Here is an 18,662-nt window from a genome sequence, read left to right on the forward strand (position 1 = left end):
TCGCCCCAGCCCCGCCCCACACCGCCCTCGCCCCCGCCACCCCCCCACACCGCCCTCGCCACCCCCACCCCACACCGCCCTCGGCCCCACCCCACACTGCCCTCGCCCCTGCCCCCACCCCACCCCACCCCACACTGCCCTCGCCCCCACCCCACCCCACACCACACCGCCCTCAAATTCACGTCTAATCATGCATGTTGTCTTGTGTCTTGCAGGAGTTGCCGAAGATGCGGCGAGTCCATCTTGCGGCCCCTGCCCCCAGCCAGTGCCAGAGCCGGTGCCCCCCCCCCCCCCCCCCGGTCAGCCGAGCAGTGACGAGGAAAGCAGCTTAACATAAGCTCTCCGCCCGAGACTCGGGACACCCCGCAAGTCGGAAGTTGACAGTGAATTTCCGTCACAGCTATTTGAAACACCCTTCACCAGAGACCCTCACCTTGATTGGGTGCTTCAGTGGAGAGGCTCCTGGGACACTATCTGGTGCGCACCACACAGCTGACCCGGTACAGCAGGCGGAGGTGGGAGCGGTCGGAGGGCAGGCCGACCCAGGAACTCGCTGCCATCCAGATGGGCTTCTGAAACATGTGGTCCCACATAAATATGCAGTGTGGATGCAGTCAGAGAGCCAGGGACTACACGAGGGTATGTTGACGAGCAGCTACTGGCACAGGTGGTGGAGTCCAACTGCGTGCATGAACTGGAGGTGTTGCCGACTATGCGTGCCACCCAGGCCAACACCGCACGGGTGGTGTCCACGGTGGAGGCATTGGGGGCGACTGATTGACTATGGATCAGCATTTCCAATGTCTGGGGCATTGTGCAGGTGCTGGCCGAGGCCCGGCACATGGCTGCCATGTGCCAGAGCCAGCTGGAATTTGCAGTGGTGCTGCTCAATGTGGCCCAGTTACAGCAGGCCATGGCTGGGAATGCAGCGACCTGCCGCAGACACCGAGTGAGGTGCCCCAGTCCCAGAGGGAGATGGCCCAATCACTGGCTGAAGTGGCACAGACCCAGAAGGTGGTGGTACAGTCGCAGCGTGATGTGACGCAGTCCCAGATGGAGATGGTCCACTCCGTGTTCCATGGCTGGGAGCATGCAGACCTTGGCTGAGACCAAAGCAGGCCTCTAGGACTGGCAGTACCAGGTGGCGGTTGAGCCTTCGGGGATAGCTCCGCTCGCACAATCATCCCATGGAGAACCCGGGGGCCATCGGCACCCGAGGGAGGAGGAGAATGTGATGGGGCCCATGGCGGTGACTCTCGCACAGTTCTCTTCTCCCCCCGGTGGTGCATCTGGTGGGCAGCGGGCAGAACAGGGCGGCAAAGCGCCACCTGGGACGCCTGAGCAGTAGACGGGCCCATCCAGGCCGGGTCACCCCAGAAGACGCGCGCCAATGGGGACCCTCGTCATAGTCGGGAGCTACAGCAGGCCGCCTCCATTCTTGCTGTACCGTTTGGAGAACCACCATGATGTAGCATTAAGGACCTTAAGGCCAGAAAGTTAGACACCAGTTAAGTTGGCACGGGTGCAGGGCACAGCTTAGTCATAGGGGCTAGGGCACAGACTTGTGTATTTCTTCACAATAAACAACTGTTTACCACCGTTGCAACCTGTCTCAGTGCTTTGTCTGAGAGGTGGGCTGGCTGGGCAGGGAATGGGGGGGGGGGGGGGGGGGGGTAGAATGGTGCAGGCTCTGAGTGGCCCGTGCTTTCCCCCCCCCCCCACCCGCCATCCCAGAGAATCGGTGGGATCGTGCAATGGAATAGCCACCCCGCATGCAGGGATCACCCAGGTGGATGGTGCAACCGTGGGCATGAGTCAGATGTTGTCATACGATGTGGTGCACCAGGGCTCATTGGAGAGCGGGTCATCGTCACCCACCACCCCATGGACCAGAGTTGCTGTTATTGCCAGCCCACTGCTCCCTCTCCATAGTGCTGCAGGTATGTAACATGGAGGGGGTGCAGGCTGGGGGGGGGGGGGGGGGGGGGGGTGATGTGGTGTCCGTGCCCCTGGCCAGCCTCGCCTCCACCACCGTGGGCGTTGACCCTGACACACGTGCATCCCTGGGCCTCATGACCTGTCCATCCTCTTCCTCGTCGAACGAGGCCTTCTTCCTACTCCTACCTCAACACATTGCCCCTCTCCTGTGCGATGTTGTGAAGGATGCAGCAGGTCACCAAATGCAGGCCACGCTCTCAGTATCATACTGGAGGGCCCCTCCAGAACGGTCCAGGACCTGAACCTTCAGGAGCCAAAATACTGCTCAATCACACTCCTGGTTGCTGTATGGCCGTTGTTGTGCAGGTCTCCGCGTCAGTCTGTGGCCTCCGGATAGGTGTCATCAGCTACGGCCGCGGCAGGTGACCCCTGTCACTCAGGAGCCAACCCTCAGCCGCGGGAGGAGCCTCTCGAAAATGTCATGAATCACCGAGTGTGCCAGGATGAAGTCATCGTGCACTCTACCCAGGTATCGGGCGTAGATGTGTACGATGCGCAGCTGATTGTCACAGACCAGCTGAACGTTCATGGGTGCTACCCCTTTCGATTTGTGTAGAACAGTCTGTTTTCCACAGGTGCCCGTAGGGTGACATGCATCCCATCGATTGCCCCCTGGACCCAGTGCATCCGGTGATTGCGACGAACCCCGATCGATGCCCGGGCATCCTGTTGGGCTTGGACCACATCAAAATGTATGTATTGATCCGCCTGGGCATATAGGGCCTCTGTGACAGCGTAGATGCATCTGTGTGAGATCCCAGACAGGTCCCCACTCGGCACCTGGAAGGACCCCGTCACGTAAACGTTCAAGGCGACCGTCACCTTAATGGACACCTCCCCAGGTGTGCCATCATCAGGCAGATATGTCACACTGTCAATCTGGTCACCGGTTCATCTGGTTCGACGACATGCCAGGTCTGGCAGATCCTTGAATGTCAGGCGGTGCCAGCACTCTATCTGGTCAGCCGGACTTTTCGATGCCATGCCTGGTCTGGCAGATCCTTGAATGTCAGGCGGTGCCGGTCAGGAGGCCTCGTGTGGCATCTCCTTGGTACCCCCTCCTCCTCGGCCTGTTGGGCAGCCGGCCCTCCAGCTTGGGTGGCTGCCTCCTGCCTCTCTGCTGCATGCACTGCTGCTGTAGCTTCTCCTTCCTTTTCGAGTGGCGGTCGCTCATACGGCAGCAGGGCATCCTGCAGAGCTGCAATGACCAGCAGGGCAGCCACCATTGCTGGTTGAATCAATTGTCTGCAGGGAGTGAAAGGCCAACATGTTCGTATGGTGCGTACCCCCGTGCCCAACCAGGTTCGACAGGCCACACGGTGGCCCCGGTTGGCACTGCAGGCTCTGCCCCTGCATGTCCCTCCCCATAAATTCATTTCTACCCCGAAAATGCCCCTCACGATCCACCCTCCCCTCACGATCCACCCTCCCCTCACGATCCACCCTCCCCTCACGATCCACCCTCCCCTCACGATCCACCCTCCCCTCACGATCCACCCTCCCCTCACGATCCACCCTCCCCTCACGATCCACCCTCCCCTCACGATCCACCCTCCCCTCACGATCCACCCTCCCCTCACGATCCACCCTCCCCTCACGATCCACCCTCCCCTCACGATCCACCCTCCCCTCACGATCCACCCTCCCCTCACGATCCACCCTCCCCTCACGATCCACCCTCCCCTCACGATCCACCCTCCCCTCACGATCCACCCTCCCCTCACGATCCACCCTCCCCTCACGATCCACCCTCCCCTCACGATCCACCCTCCCCTCACGATCCACCCTCCCCTCACGATCCACCCTCCCCTCACGATCCACCCTCCCCTCACGATCCACCCTCCCCTCACGATCCACCCTCCCCTCACGATCCACCCTCCCCTCACGATCCACCCTCCCCTCACGATCCACCCTCCCCTCACGATCCACCCTCCCCTCACGATCCACCCTCCCCTCACGATCCACCCTCCCCTCACGATCCACCCTCCCCTCACGATCCACCCTCCCCTCACGATCCACCCTCCCCTCACGATCCACCCTCCCCTCACGATCCACCCCCCCTCACGATCCCACCCCCCCTCACGATCCACCCCCCCCCTCACGATCCACCCCCCCCTCACGATCCACCCCCCCCTCACGATCCACCCCCCCCTCACGATCCACCCCCCCCTCACGATCCACCCCCCCCTCACGATCCACCCCCCCCTCACGATCCACCCCCCCCTCACGATCCACCCCCCCCTCACGATCCACCCCCCCCTCACGATCCACCCCCCCCTCACGATCCACCCCCCCCTCACGATCCACCCCCCCCTCACGATCCACCCCCCCCTCACGATCCACCCCCCCCTCACGATCCACCCCCCCCTCACGATCCACCCCCCCCTCACGATCCACCCCCCCCTCACGATCCACCCCCCCCTCACGATCCACCCCCCCCTCACGATCCACCCCCCCCTCACGATCCACCCCCCCCTCACGATCCACCCCCCCCTCACGATCCACCCCCCCCTCACGATCCACCCCCCCCTCACGATCCACCCCCCCCTCACGATCCACCCCCCCCTCACGATCCACCCCCCCCTCACGATCCACCCCCCCCTCACGATCCACCCCCCCCTCACGATCCACCCCCCCCTCACGATCCACCCCCCCCTCACGATCCACCCCCCCTCACGATCCACCCCCCCCTCACGATCCACCCCCCCCTCACGATCCACCCCCCCCTCACGATCCACCCCCCCCTCACGATCCACCCCCCCCTCACGATCCACCCCCCCTCACGATCCACCCCCCCCTCACGATCCACCCCCCCCTCAAGATCCCCGTCCATAAGCCCAAATCAATGCAATACCTGAGGGCTCAATCGCCAACGCGAACAAGAGGGGAGACATGGGACACCCCTGCTTTGTTCCCTGGAATAGTGGGTAGTATTCAGACTGCGTATTATTCGTCTGCGCACATGCTGTCGGATATAACAATTTTACTCAAGCCACAAACTTAGGCCCAATTCCAAACTTTTCCAGGACCGCGAACAAATGACTCCACGCTGTCAAATGCCTTCACATCTAAAGCCGCCACCACCATCACTTCGAACTCGCTTCCCTCTGCTGGAGAAAGCACCACATTCAGCAGCCACCGCACGTTCGACGAGAGCAGCCTGCCCTCGACGAACCCCATTGACCTTCCCCCACCACCTTCGGATGACACTCCCCCAGCCTCACTGTCAACGCCTTCGCCAGTATCTTGGTATCCACATTCAGTGGTGAAGCAGACCTATATGACCCGCACTCCTTTTTAAGCAACAATGAAATAGATGCCTGCCTCATTGTCTCCGGCAACCCTCCCTTTGCCATCACATCCTCAAACATTTCCATCAACAGTGACACCAAGTTGTCCTTAAGCTTCTTATCTAACTCCACCAGGAACCCATCCGACCTGGTACCTTACCTGACTGCATCTTCCCTTTCGCTGCCTTCACCTCCTCTCCCACCTCCGGCCATTCCAGTCGCTCCAGATCCCTCATCACCGACTAATCCTCTGGTGGCTCCGACATCATAAACCCTTATAAAAGTCCTCACGCACCTTATTCACCTGCTCTGGAGCCACCACCACCCCTCCCGTTCCATCCCTTATCTGTACGATTTTCCTCCCCGTAGCATTTCGACAGAGCTGGTTCACCAGTACCTGACTGGCCTTACAATACTCATACACAAACCCCTACGCTCGCCTCAACTGCTGAACTGCCCTCCCCACACAGGAAGTCAAACTTCGCCTGCTACTCCTTCCTCCTCGCTAATAGTTCCTGATCCTCCGCATATCTTCCATCAACCTCCAAAATCTCCTCTACCAGACGCTGCTGCTCCTTCCGCCTCCCTATCCATCTTTCTCTTGGTTGAGATGACTATTCTTCAATGCCTCCTCATTTAGATCTCCTCAATAAGATCTTCTCATTTTGGTTGAACTCCAAATACTCCTCAATTACCTTCCTCATCTTTATGCAAAAATTTGGGCCCCCTCCTCCTAAAGGACCAACGAGCATAGCCGGCACCTATCTATCCTTGCGTCCAACACTATGTTCCAATTCTTTCTCACCACCCCAGTATCGACTGGTGCATATCCAGGTCTGGTCTGGCACCTAAAATCTTCCTCCCCATCCATATTGGCGAAATATTCGGTAGCCCTCCACCCCTCAGACACACCCATGATCCTCAGGTTATGTCTTCACTACCTGTTCTCCAGGTCTTCCACCATGGCTCTCAGCACTCTCTTAATCTCCGCCACCCTCCGCAGCTCCTCATGCATCGAGGTGAACTGCTCACTGCCGTGAAAGACATCATCCATCTGTTTTTCTCCCCCTGTCGGAAGTTCTCACCAACTCCACTCTCACCGGGGCGAGTATCCCACCCACACCTTCGGCGAAGCCATCATCACCGTCTGATGCTTTTTGAAATAGAAACATAGAAAATAGGTGCAGGAGTAGGCCATTCGGCCCTTCAACCCTTCACCATAGTTCAATATGATCATGACTGATCATGCAAATTCAGGATCCCACTCCCGCTTTCTCTCCATACCCTTGATCCTTTAGCCGCAAGGACTATGTCCAGCTCCCTCTTGAATATGTCCAACTGGCGCCACAGCTTTCTGTGGTAGATAATTCCACAAGTCACAACTCTCTAAGAGAAGTAGTTCTTCCTCATCTCAGTCCTGAATGGCTTATCCCTGATTCTTAGACTGTGATTCCTAGTTCTGCACGTCCCCAACATCGGGAATATTCTTCTCGCATTTCGTCTGTCCAGCCCCATCAGGATTTTATATGTTTCTATGAGATCCCCTCTCATTCTTCTGAACTCCAGTGAGTACAAGCCCAGTCGATCCAGTCTTTCTTCATATGCTAGCCCTGCCATCCTGGGAATTAGTCTGGTGAACCTTCACTGGACACCCCTAATAGCAAGAATGTCCTTCCTCAGACTAGGAGACCAAAACTGCATGCAATACTGAAGGTGTGGCCTCACCAAGGCCCTGCAGCAAGACATACTCTATACTCAAACCCTCTTTTTTTTTTTTTACAAATATTTTTATTCTCCTTTTTCACATTTATCATATTTACAACAATAAATAATTAACAATAATAACAAATACAATGGCAATCCCCTAACCCGCAATCCCCTCATCCCACCCACCCTCAAACAGATCCCAACATTTTGAATGCAAAACACCATTAAAAAGAATTATCATTAATTTTTACATTCCAACCTGATCGTTAAGAACTCCAGCAGGTCCCCTGCCACGCCGAGGCACAGGGCGGAGAAGCCAATCTCCACACCAACAGGATCCGCCTTCGGGCAATCAGCGAGGCAAAGGCTAATACACCAGCCTCCGCACCTGCTTCCAACCCCGGCCAATCCGACACCCTGAATATGGCTTCGAAGGGACCTGATTCGAGTCTCACGTGCGCCACCTTCGAGATTACCTTAAAGACTTCCCTCCAATACCCCTACAGTTTTGCCCCCCTCCCCCACAGCGTTCACAAACATCCACAAACAGGGCAGCACAGTGGTTAGCAGGGTTGCTTCACCGCTCCAGGGTCCCAGGTTCGATTCCCAGCTTGGGTCACTGTGTCTGCACGTTCTCCCTGTGCCTGCGTGGGTTTCCTCCGGATGCTCCAGTTTCCTCCCGCAGTCCAAAGATGTGCAGGTTAGGTGGATTGGCCATGCTAAAATTGCCCTTAGTGTCCAAAACAAAGGTTTGGTGGGGTTATGGGGATAGGGTGCTCTTTCCAAGGGCGGAAGACAACGCGATGGGTCGAATGGCCCCCTGCACTGTAAATTGTATGTATGTATGATCTTCCACCCCCTCCAAAAAGTTGGTTCATCCTCGCCCTTGTGAGGTGTACCGTATATTCCATCTTCAGCTGTATCAGCCTCAACCTTGCACATTAAGTTGCCGCATTCACCCTCCGTAGCACTTCACACCACAACCCCTCCTCCATGTCCTCCCCAACTCTTCCTCCCACTTTGCCTTAATCCCATCCAGTGATATCACTGAAAGGGGCAACACAGGTGGAAAAGGTAGTCAATAAGGCATGCAGCATGCTTGCCTTCATTGGCCGGGGCATTGAGTATAAGAATTGGCAAGTCATGTTGCAGCTGTATAGAACCTTAGTTAGGCCACACTTGGAGTATAGTGTTCAAATCTGGTCGCGACACTACCAGAAGGATGTGGAGGCTTTAGAGAGGGTGCAGAAGAGATTTACCAGAATGTTGCCTGGTATGGAGGGCATTAGCTATGAGGAGCGGTTGAATAAACTCGGTTTGTTCTCACTGGAATGAAGGAGGTTGAGGGGCGACCTGATAGAGGTCTACAAAATTATGAGGGGCATAGACAGAGTGGATAGTCAGAGGCTTTTCCCCGGGGTAGAGGGGTCAATTACTAGGGGGCATAGGTTTAAGGTGAGAGGGGCAAGGTTTAGAGTAGATGTACGAGGCAAGTTTTTTACGCAGAGGGTAGTGGGTTCCTGGAACTCGTTACCGGAGGAGGTGGTGGAAGCAGGGACGATAGTGACATTTAAGGGGCATCTTGACAAATACATGAATAGGATGGGAATAGAGGGATACGGACCCAGGAAGTGTAGAAGATTGTAGTTTAGTCGGGCAGCATGGTCGGCACGGGCTTGGAGGGCCGAAGGGCCTGTTCCTGTGCTGTACATTTCTTTGTTCTTTGTTTGTATATCTTCTCCCAGAATAACCCCATAAATCGCCGATACCGCCTCTCTCCAATCTCCCCGCCATCAATATCTCTTCCAACCGTGTGGGGGCCAGTGCAATCGGAAAGCTCTGTACCTCCTTCCTGGCAAAATTTCGGACCTGCATATACCTAAACATCTCACCCTGCCCAACTTCACAAACCGGCCACCCAGACACAAATCCTTTAATACCCTAACTTCCCTCTCCTCCCATCTCTGAAAATTCCCATCCCATCTCCCTAGTTCAAATCTATGGTTCCCTCAAATTGGCATTTCCCTTGACTCCGCCTATAGTGCTAGCGCAACTGCCTTCAGGTGTTGAGCGTCACCACTACCACCGGACTCCGAGTATTTCCCTAGGGCCATCGGGAGCGGTGCTATTGCCAATGCCCTCAACCCCGACCCACTGCATAGACTCTCCTCCATCCTAACCCACTGGGACCTCTCACCCCCCCCCCCCCCCCCCCCCCAAACCCAGCCCTGCACCTTCTCAGCATTCGCCGCCCAGTGATACAATACATTTGGGAGACCAACCCCTCTGATTGCCGTCCTCTCTGCAACAACACCTCCTTAATCCTCTTGCCAAATCCGCTTTACCCTCTCCACCAAACTAAAGATGTTATATCTACGGAGCTCCCCCCAACCTTGTGCCACCTGCACCCCCAGGTATCCAAAGTGGGTTACTGCCCTACGGAATGGCAGCCCCCCCCCCCCCCCCCCACCCCTGCTCCCACCCCTGGCCGGGACACCACAAAATATTTACTCAAACCCTCTTATTATGAAGGCCAGCATGCCATTAGCTTTCCTCACCGCCTGCTGCACTTGCACGCCAATCTTCAGTGACTGTTCCTCCATGATACCCATGCCTCGTTGCACTTCCCCTTTTCGTAAACTGTCACCATTCAGATAATCTGCCTTCCTGTTTTTGCCACCTAAGTGGATAACCTCATATTTACCCAAATGCTTTAAACAACCGTTTGAACTCCAGCCATCGCCTCCGTTATATTCTCCACCGTGATGGATGCGGGCCCCCCCCCACCCCAACGGGCTCTCTCCCAACATCTTTCCTCCTACTGCCGTCCCCTCACCACGTTGGCGGTGGACCTTCACTCACCGCCTTCTTCCTTGGATTCTTCTTTCTGGTTTTTGACGTTCTATAAATGCCCCAAACTTACCCACAGTTCTCATGGACAAATCTACCCCAAAAACTGGGCTTAAAGGGTGAAAAATGACTGCTGTGGCAGGAGCCACCAAACATGCGACCTCCACCTACATGCCACAACTGGAAGTTCGACCAACCTTGATTCTTAACTCTGCACTACTTGAGTTAGGTTTCAGTCTGACAACATTTGAGGTTGGTCCGCAGCTTGAAACAATAGCAAGTATCAGCTGGATAATTCTAAATTATAGGCTAGGGCTATGGACATCTGTATACCTGTGTGTATACTTGTACCTTTACATGTATGTATTGTCATGCTTAGTACAAGCATGCGGATATTGGATATTACAGACTGGAAGATCATGCTGTATGAAAGTGGTTACCACCTGTTCAGATGGAAACGCAGCTTACGGTCACCTGGGACAATGGCGACTTTACCTTACCTTTACATGACTGCGGCTTAATGAGCATTTAAACAGTAGACCACATTAGGTTCTGTTGCCAATATTTAGTTAAACATAGACCTGAAGAAGGGAACTTCACAGCCACCAGTCAAGTTTAAGCATCTAATTTCTTAAGGATGAAGCAGTCTTTTAATTTCTGAGTGCTATATTGAACAAAGGAAAATATTCGAACTCCGGTTGGGGCAGAGGTGAGAGTGAATTTACCATTGCTTTGTATCTTGGTGGTCTGAAACTAACTTTCCAAGACTTAGTTTAAAATATCCTGAACAAAACAAATCCAGCAGAGAAACATTGAAATTTCAGAAGTGGCTAAACCATCAGAGCTGAAAGTCTTCTCATGCAACCAATGCATTGTAGTTGTTCCAGATTTGAAGTCCACCTGAGAACCAGGTTGTTTGTCTACAAGAAGCTTTGCAGTTTCATGAGAATTGTTTCTTTCTAAAAAACTCCACCTAAATGGGACATAGAGATAGAGATAGAAAATAGGAGCATCATTGGATCATTGGCCTTTCAAGTCTGTTCCGCCAATCAATTTGATCATCGCTGATCCTCTATCTAAATACCCCTTGACACCTTTAGTGTCTAGAAATCTATCCATTTCTTTCTTAAATATATTCGATGACTTGGCCTCCGCAGCCCTCTGTGATAGAGAATTCCACACAATTACCTCCCTGTGAGTGAAGATGTTTCTCCTCATCGCCGTTCTAAATGACCTCACCTCTAATGAGAGACTTTAGCAAAATACACCACATTCACTGGTTCACCTTTATCTATTCTACTAGTTACATCCTCCAAAAACTCCAGTAGGTTTGCCAAATACTATCTAATACTATGTTTAATTTATTTTGTTTGCCATGGTTGGGCTGCTTTACTTGTGATCAACTTGAAGTAAGCGGGCCTGCATTAATATAGTGTGTTATTAATTTTATTTTTCTAATTACAGCTTTAACTTTTATCTAATTTTGTGAGTGATTGAGACATTCTGTTTCAAACATTTGGGGCAAGTGTACGATAAATAATATGCTTTATTCCTAAAATCACAAATGTCTCCTGCTAAATTTTATTTTTAATTCTGAATAAGATCATAGTGGTTAAAGGAAATACCTTACAAATTACAGATTGGAAGGGACCTCACAAATTGGATATATGTTTATACATGGCTTTTTGTGTGGGCACGTGGTAGTTTTACTGGTTGAATTTGGTACGTGGTGATCAGAATTAAGGCATTAGTCATGTGAGATAGTCAACAGAAGCGTATGAAGCTACAATCAGTGGAGAGAGTATTTTGGGTGATTGTGCTTTGATACACTGTGTAGAACCTTTTCTCTAAAGCATCTACATGTGTTTGCAGGAGATGAACATAGGAAACAAAACCATAAAATCTCAGGGAATCATGACCACAGTGCCAGCCACACGGGTCACTCAGGACAAGAGTTGTTCCTTCAGTGTAAGCCCGGGTAAGAGGAAATGCAGGAGGCTGAGAGACCCATCAAACAGGTTACACTCAGACTTGGACATTCTGGAGCTCCATACTCGGGCAGTGTTGAAGAAGATGGAGATGGCTCAGTGGGGTGAGGTAGGTGATCGACAGTTCTGCACTGAGTTAAGCATGAATTGCCAAAAAGCTCCTCCACCCATGTTCTTGTAAATGTGTTTCATTAACAGGACAATATGAAGATCAGTAAGACCTCACCATCATCTTTGACAGTGACTGAGCGAGGCCCCAGGGACAATAACTTGGAACTAGTGCTTTCAAAAGGAAGAATTATTAGGTATGTGTCATAATGTGGAGTTTTCAAAGGCTTTTAAGAGCTTGCATTAGCAATAGTTCCACTCCTTCATCTTCCCTATCTCCAATTGTCCTTGATATTTCTAGCTAAGAAAAACAGAGCTCTGGAAGTTTGAAGTACAAAAGAAGGTCATTGTCAACTGTATTGATCCTGCTAAAAACATTTGTCTGTTCTGTGTTTCTTTTTTAATTCCTGTTCTGCTGGCTGCCTTTAATCTACAGTCTCCTTGTAGCTGCTGCAACATTGAGACTTTTGCTTAAGCTGTAGACTTCTGGAAAATTATAACACTAGGGAGATACTGGAGTGAAAGGCTGTGAGCAGGCTCTCCTACTATGTCTGTAACAGTTTAATCCTCTGTCTGAATGGCTGGGGAAAATCCAGTCTGAGGACTCTATTCAAGATGCAGATAGAATCTCTGCACCAAGATCAGGCAAACCGAAAGGGCAGACTGGATGAAAAAATGAAATGAAATGAAAATCGCTTATTGTCACAAGTAAGCTTCAAATGAAGTTACTGTGAAAAGCCCCTAGTCGCCACATTCCGGCACCTGTTCGGGAGGCTGTTACGGGAATTGAACCGTGCTGCTGGCCTACCTTGGTCTGCTTTCAAAGCCAGCGATTTAGCCCTGTGCTAAACAGCCCCTGTAGGGTCTGTTGTAATTTCTCAGATATAACGCTCCAGTAATTTCTCCAGGAGATGCAGGCTCCATCTGATGGTCGAAAGCTAGAATTGCACAGACCTGAATCTCCTGCGTAAATCACACATCACATTCGGAGAAGATCGGCACCTACAGCAGGGAAAATTCATCACAAACCTTTTTCTTCAATTCCCATTATTTTAATCCTTCCCCTACCGTATGTTTGTCTTGTGTGTGTCTGGGTGGAAGGTGGGATGAGGTTTGGGGAATAGGTAGACTGGGAGACCATTGTTCCATTATTTCCATTATATGTTCATCTTTTAATCTTGTTGTAAAGAAACAGTTTGTTACTGTTTTAATTAAATTTGGTGCCTGTAACTCATTGGAGTAGTCAAGCGTTAAACGTCTCAGGCGGAACACAAATTATTGGTTAATTCACTTATGTTGGGATTACGAGGTCTGTGGTCTGGAACTGACTGTGCACTCGCCCAGGGTAGCATGAAAATTCTACACTAAACCAATTCACAACTAATTGCACTAACCTCTTTCCATGATTCTATACTCTGTATTGCTTCAGGTATTATCCCTAGTAAGATGAAGTGATCTGCTTCAACCATTACCTGTAACAAAGTTTCCCAACTTGCGATAATTCTGTATGAAGAGGAAGTCCACTCAACCCCTAACCTCGCTTTGTAAAAATTCTAAATTCCATGGATTCCCCAACACACATCTCCTGCCTCTGTTCATTCTATCACAATGCATTTTTAAAAAGGAGCCATTAAACATTCACTTTGCTTTTCAGCTCCAGTAGCTGAATAGATCGAGTATTTCAAACCTCTAGTTTTCCTTGATATCCTGGTGAGTCAACAGTATACTCTATGGTTTTAATGTCCATAAAATGAAAAACTCATCAAAAATCCACATACTCCGTATGTGCTGTCTTTCCTATTATAGTTAGAACATAGAATGTAACAGCGCAGTACAGGCCCTTCGGCCCTCGATGTTGCGCCGACCTGTGAAACCACTCTAAAGCCCATCTACACTATTCCCTTATTGTCCATATGTCTATCCAATGACCATTTGAATGTCCTTGGTGTTGGCGAGTCCACTACTGTTGCAGGCAGGGCATTCCACGCCCTTACTACTCTCTGAGTAAAGAACCTACCTCTGACATCTGTCTTATATCTATCTCCCCTCAATTTAAAGGTATGTCCCTTCGTGCTAGAGATTACCATCCGAGGAAAAAGGCTCTCACTGTCCACCCTATCCAATCCTCTGATCATCTTGTATGCCTCAATTAAGTCACCTCTTAACCTCCTTCTCTCTAACGAAATCAGCCTCAAGTCCCTCAGCCTTTCCTCATAAGATCTTCCCTCCATAGCAGGCAACATTCTGGTATATCTCCTCTGCACCCTTTCCAATGCTTCCACATCCTTCCTATAATGTGGCGACCAGAATTGCACGCAATACTCCAAATGCGGCCGCACCAGAGTGTTGCATAGCTGCAACATTACCTCATGGCTCCTAAACTCAATCCCTCTACCAATAAAAGCTAACACACCGTCTGCCTTCTTAACAACTCTCTCAACCTGGGTGGCAACTTTCAGGGATCTATGTACATGGACACCGAGATATCTCTGCTCATCCACACTGCCAAGTATCTTACCATTAGCCCAGTACTCAGTCTTCCTGTTAATCCTTCCAAAATGAATCACCTCACACTTTTCTGCATTAAACTCCATTTGCCACCTCTCAGCCCAGCGCTGCAGCTTATCTATGTCCCTCTGTAACTTGTAACATCCTTCCGCACTGTCCACAACTCCACCAACTTTAGTGTCATCTGCAAATTTACTCACCCATCCTTCTACGCCCTCCTCCAGGTCATTTATAAAAATGCCAAACAGCAATGGCCCCAAAACTGATCCTTGTGGTACACCACTCGTAACTGGACTCCAGTCTGAACAATTCCCATCAACCACCACCCTTTGTCTTCTTCCAGCTAGCCAATTTCTGATCCAAACTGCTAAATCACCCTGAATCCCATGCCTCCGTATTTTCTGCAGTAGCCTACCATGGGGAACCTTATTAAACGCTTTACTGAAATCCATATACATCACATTAACTGCTTTACCCCCATCCACCTGTTTGGTCACCTTCTCAAAGAACTCTATAAGGTTTGTGAGGCACGACCTACCCTTCACAAAACCGTGTTGACTATGTCTAATCAAATTATTCCTTTCCAGATGATTATGCATCCTATCTCTTATAAACCTTTCCAAGATTTTTCCCACAACAGAAGTAAGGCTCACTGGTCTATAGTTACCGGGGTTATCTCTACTCCCCTTCTTGAACAAGGGGACAACATTTGCTATCCTCCAGTCTTCTGGCACTATTCCTGTAGACAAAGATGACTTAAAGATCAAGGCCAAAGGCTCAGCAATCTCCTCCCTAGCTTCCCTGAGAATCCTAGGATAAATCCCATCCGGCCCAGGTGACTTATCTATTTTCACACTTTCCAGAATTGCTAACACCTCCTCCTTATGAACCTCAAGCCCTTCTAGTCTAATAGCCTGAATCTCAGTATTCTCCTCGACGACATTGTCTTTTTCCTGTGTGAATACTGACGAAAAATATTCATTTAGCACCTCTCCTATCTCCTCTGACTCCAAGCACAACTTCCCACTACTGTCCTTGACTGGCCCTACTCTTACCCTAGTCATTCTTTTATTCCTGACATATCTATAGAAAGCTTTAGGGTTATCCTTGATCCTACCTGCCAAAGACTTCTCATGTCCCCTCCTGGCTCTTCTGAGCTCTCTCTTTAGGTCCTTCCTAGCTAACTTGTAACTCTTGAGCGCCCTAACTGAAGTCTTACAACACCAGGTTAAAGTCCAACAGGTTTGTTTCGAATCACTAGCTTCTGGAGCACAGCTCGTTCCTCAGGTGAATGAGGGCGAGGAAGGCTAGAAAATTCTGGCCAAAAGAGTTTTCACCTGACTGACAATATATACTAACAGGTCCCACTTCATTATTTGCATTCTTATCTGAACATTGAAGAGGATTAAAGTATCTTATTCTACTGCTTGGCTATGCCGCCCCCTGCAGAGTGTTGCACAGCCAAATGAGGGTGGGGGCTGATGGTGGTCATGAAAATCCAGAGAGGAGCCAAAAATGCTGTGGACCTCCCCTATTTCTGAGTGGCCTACTGGAAATCAGGGTGCCCATGCGCCACCATGTAAGGTGACGAGATCAAAGGAGCACTGGAAAACCATCTCCCCATGCAGTGTATTCAGAGTTCAGGGAATCTTTCTCACCCCCAAAAATGTGTAAGTAAAAACACACACACACACACTCCAAATGTGTTATAAATCACTGAAACATTCTTTTTTAACCTTTCAGTCATAACAAGGATGAATTGATGGAGTTTGAACAGTGCAGCGCAGACAGTGAAACTGAAGAGGGAGAGCGATCAGATGAGCAGGGCAGTGCGCTGCATGAAGCTGAAAGTACTGATTGGGAGGATGAGAAAACAGAATCTCAAAATCCACTGAACAGTGAGTCCTTGCACCCAATCTCTGCCCTTTATTAAGATTGTACCTATGATTATAATTGTAACTATACTTGAGTAATTGATATTCAATTACGCAAATATTGTTCTCAACACAATTACGAAACATGCATTTCTAGATCTGATGCTGTGGAATGAGGATGGCCAACTGGATAAAGTGAGAATGATCATGGTATCAATGGCTAAGAGCAAGGAACAATCTAAAGTAGAACATTCAAATTGGGAGACGGCTAATTTCAATGTGATAAGAAATCTAGGCAGAATCAATTGGTGTTGGTGGGATTACATCTTGTATATGGTTTTGATCTTATTTAAGGAAGGATAAAAACACATCAGAAGCAGTTAAGAGAAAGTTCACTTGACTGATATCTGGTTTGGGAGATTGCGGGGGTGGGGTGTATGAGGAATGGTTGGACAGGCTGGACCTGTATTCATTCGAGTTTAGAACAATGAGAGGTGATCTTATTGAAATATATAACATCCTGAGGGGACTTGACAGGGTGGATGCTGAAAGGATATTTCCTTTTGTGGGAGAGACTAGAACTAGTCAGCAGCACAGTAGCACAAGTGCATAGCATTGTGGCTTCATAGCGCCAGGGTCCCAGGTCAATTCCCCCTGGGTCACTGTCTGTGCGGAGTCTGCACGTTCTCCCCGTGTCTGTGGGTTTCCTCCGGGTGCTCCGGTTTCCTCCCACAGTCCAAAGACGTGAAGGTTTGGTGGATTGGCCATGATAAATTGCCCTTAGTGACCAAAGAGGCGAGGTTATTGGATTACAGGGATAGGGTGGAAGTGGGTCGGTGCAGACTTGATGGGCCAAATGGCCTCCTTCTGCACTGTATGTTCTATGTTCTAACTAGGGGAAGCAGTTTTAAAAATAAGACCAAGATGAGAAAGAATCAGATGGGAAAAGATAGCCTCGATGAGAAGTTCATAGAATGTTTCCAGGATAGTTTCTTAGAACAGCATGTTCTGAAGCCAGCCAGAGAGCAACCTCTACAATGAGATGGGATTAATTAATGCCATAATGAGGAAAAGTGCCAGAAGACTGGAGGATAGCAAATGTTGTCCCCTTGTTCAAGAAGGGGGGTAGAGACAACCCAGGTAACTAATACCAGTGAGCCTTACTTCTGTTGTGGGCAAAATCTTGGAAAGGTTTATAAGAGATGGGATGTATAATCATCTGGAAAGGAATAATTTGATTAGGGATAGTCAACACGGTTTTGTGAAGGGTAGGTCGTGCCTCACAAACCTTATTGAGTTCTTTGAGAAGGTGACCAAACAGGTGGATGAGGGTAAAGCATTTGATGTGGTATATATGGATTTCAGTAAAGCATTTGATCAGGTTCACCACGGTAGGTTACTGCAAATACGGAGGCAAGGTGGTTTAGCAGTTTGGATCAGAAATTGGCTAGCTGGAAGAAGACAAAGGGTGGTGGTTGATGGGAAATGTTCAGACTGGAGTCCAGTTACTAGTGGTGTACCACAAGGATCTGTTGTGGGGCCACTGCTGTTTGTCATTTTTATAAATGACCTGGAGGAGGGCGTAGAAGGATTGGTGAGTAAATTTGCAGATGACACTAAAGTCGGTGGAATTGTGGACAGTGCGGAAGGATGTTACAAGTTACAGAGGGACATAGATAAGCTGCAGTGCTGGGCTGAGAGGTGGCAAATGGAGTTTAATGCAGAAAAGTGAGAGGTGATTCATTTTGGAAGGAATAACAGGAAGACAGAGTACTGGGCTAATGGTAAGATTCTTGGCAGTGTGGATGAGCAGAGAGACCTCGGTGTCCATGTACATAGATCCCTGAAAGTTGCCACCCAGTTTGAGAGGGTTGCTAAGAAGGCGTGCGGTGTGTTAGCTTTTTTTGGTAGAGGGATTGAGTTTCGGAGCCATGAGGTCATGTTGCAGCTGTACAAAACTCTGGTGCGGCCGCATTTTGGAGTATTGCGTACAATTCTGGTCGCCGCATTATAGGAAGGATGTGGAAGCATTGGAAAGGGTGCAAAGGAGATTTACCGGAATGTTGCCTGGTATGGAGGGAATATCTTGCGAGGAAAGGCTGAGGGTCTTGAGGCTGTTTTTATTAGAGAGAAGAAGGTTAAGAGATGTTTGAATTGAGGCATACAAGATGATCAGAGGATTGGATAGGGTGGACAGTGAGAGCCTTTTTCCTCGGATGGTGATGTCTCGCACTAATGTCTAGCTTTAAATTGAGGGGAGATAGATATAGGACAGATGTCAGAGGTAGGTTCTTTACTCAGGGAGTAGTAAGGGCATGGAATGCCCTGCCTGCAACAGT

The 18,662-nt window shown here is 50.1% G+C and overlaps 1 protein-coding gene across 1 annotated transcript in view; it reads left to right on the plus strand.

Moving 5' to 3' along the window:
- The window catches only part of LOC140396664 (lysine-specific demethylase 7B-like), a 419,959-nt gene that overhangs the window by 139,261 nt on the left and 262,036 nt on the right, over window positions 1-18,662 (plus strand). Inside the window, exons 11-13 of the mRNA XM_072485460.1 lie at window positions 11,718-11,942; window positions 12,032-12,138; window positions 16,193-16,347. Of these exons, the coding sequence (XP_072341561.1) occupies window positions 11,718-11,942; window positions 12,032-12,138; window positions 16,193-16,347 (487 nt within the window). The remainder of the gene's footprint in view (window positions 1-11,717; window positions 11,943-12,031; window positions 12,139-16,192; window positions 16,348-18,662) is intronic.

This window comes from Scyliorhinus torazame, chromosome 19 (genome assembly GCF_047496885.1).
Source record: "Scyliorhinus torazame isolate Kashiwa2021f chromosome 19, sScyTor2.1, whole genome shotgun sequence".
In the NCBI taxonomy this organism is placed as follows: Eukaryota; Metazoa; Chordata; class Chondrichthyes; order Carcharhiniformes; family Scyliorhinidae; genus Scyliorhinus; species Scyliorhinus torazame.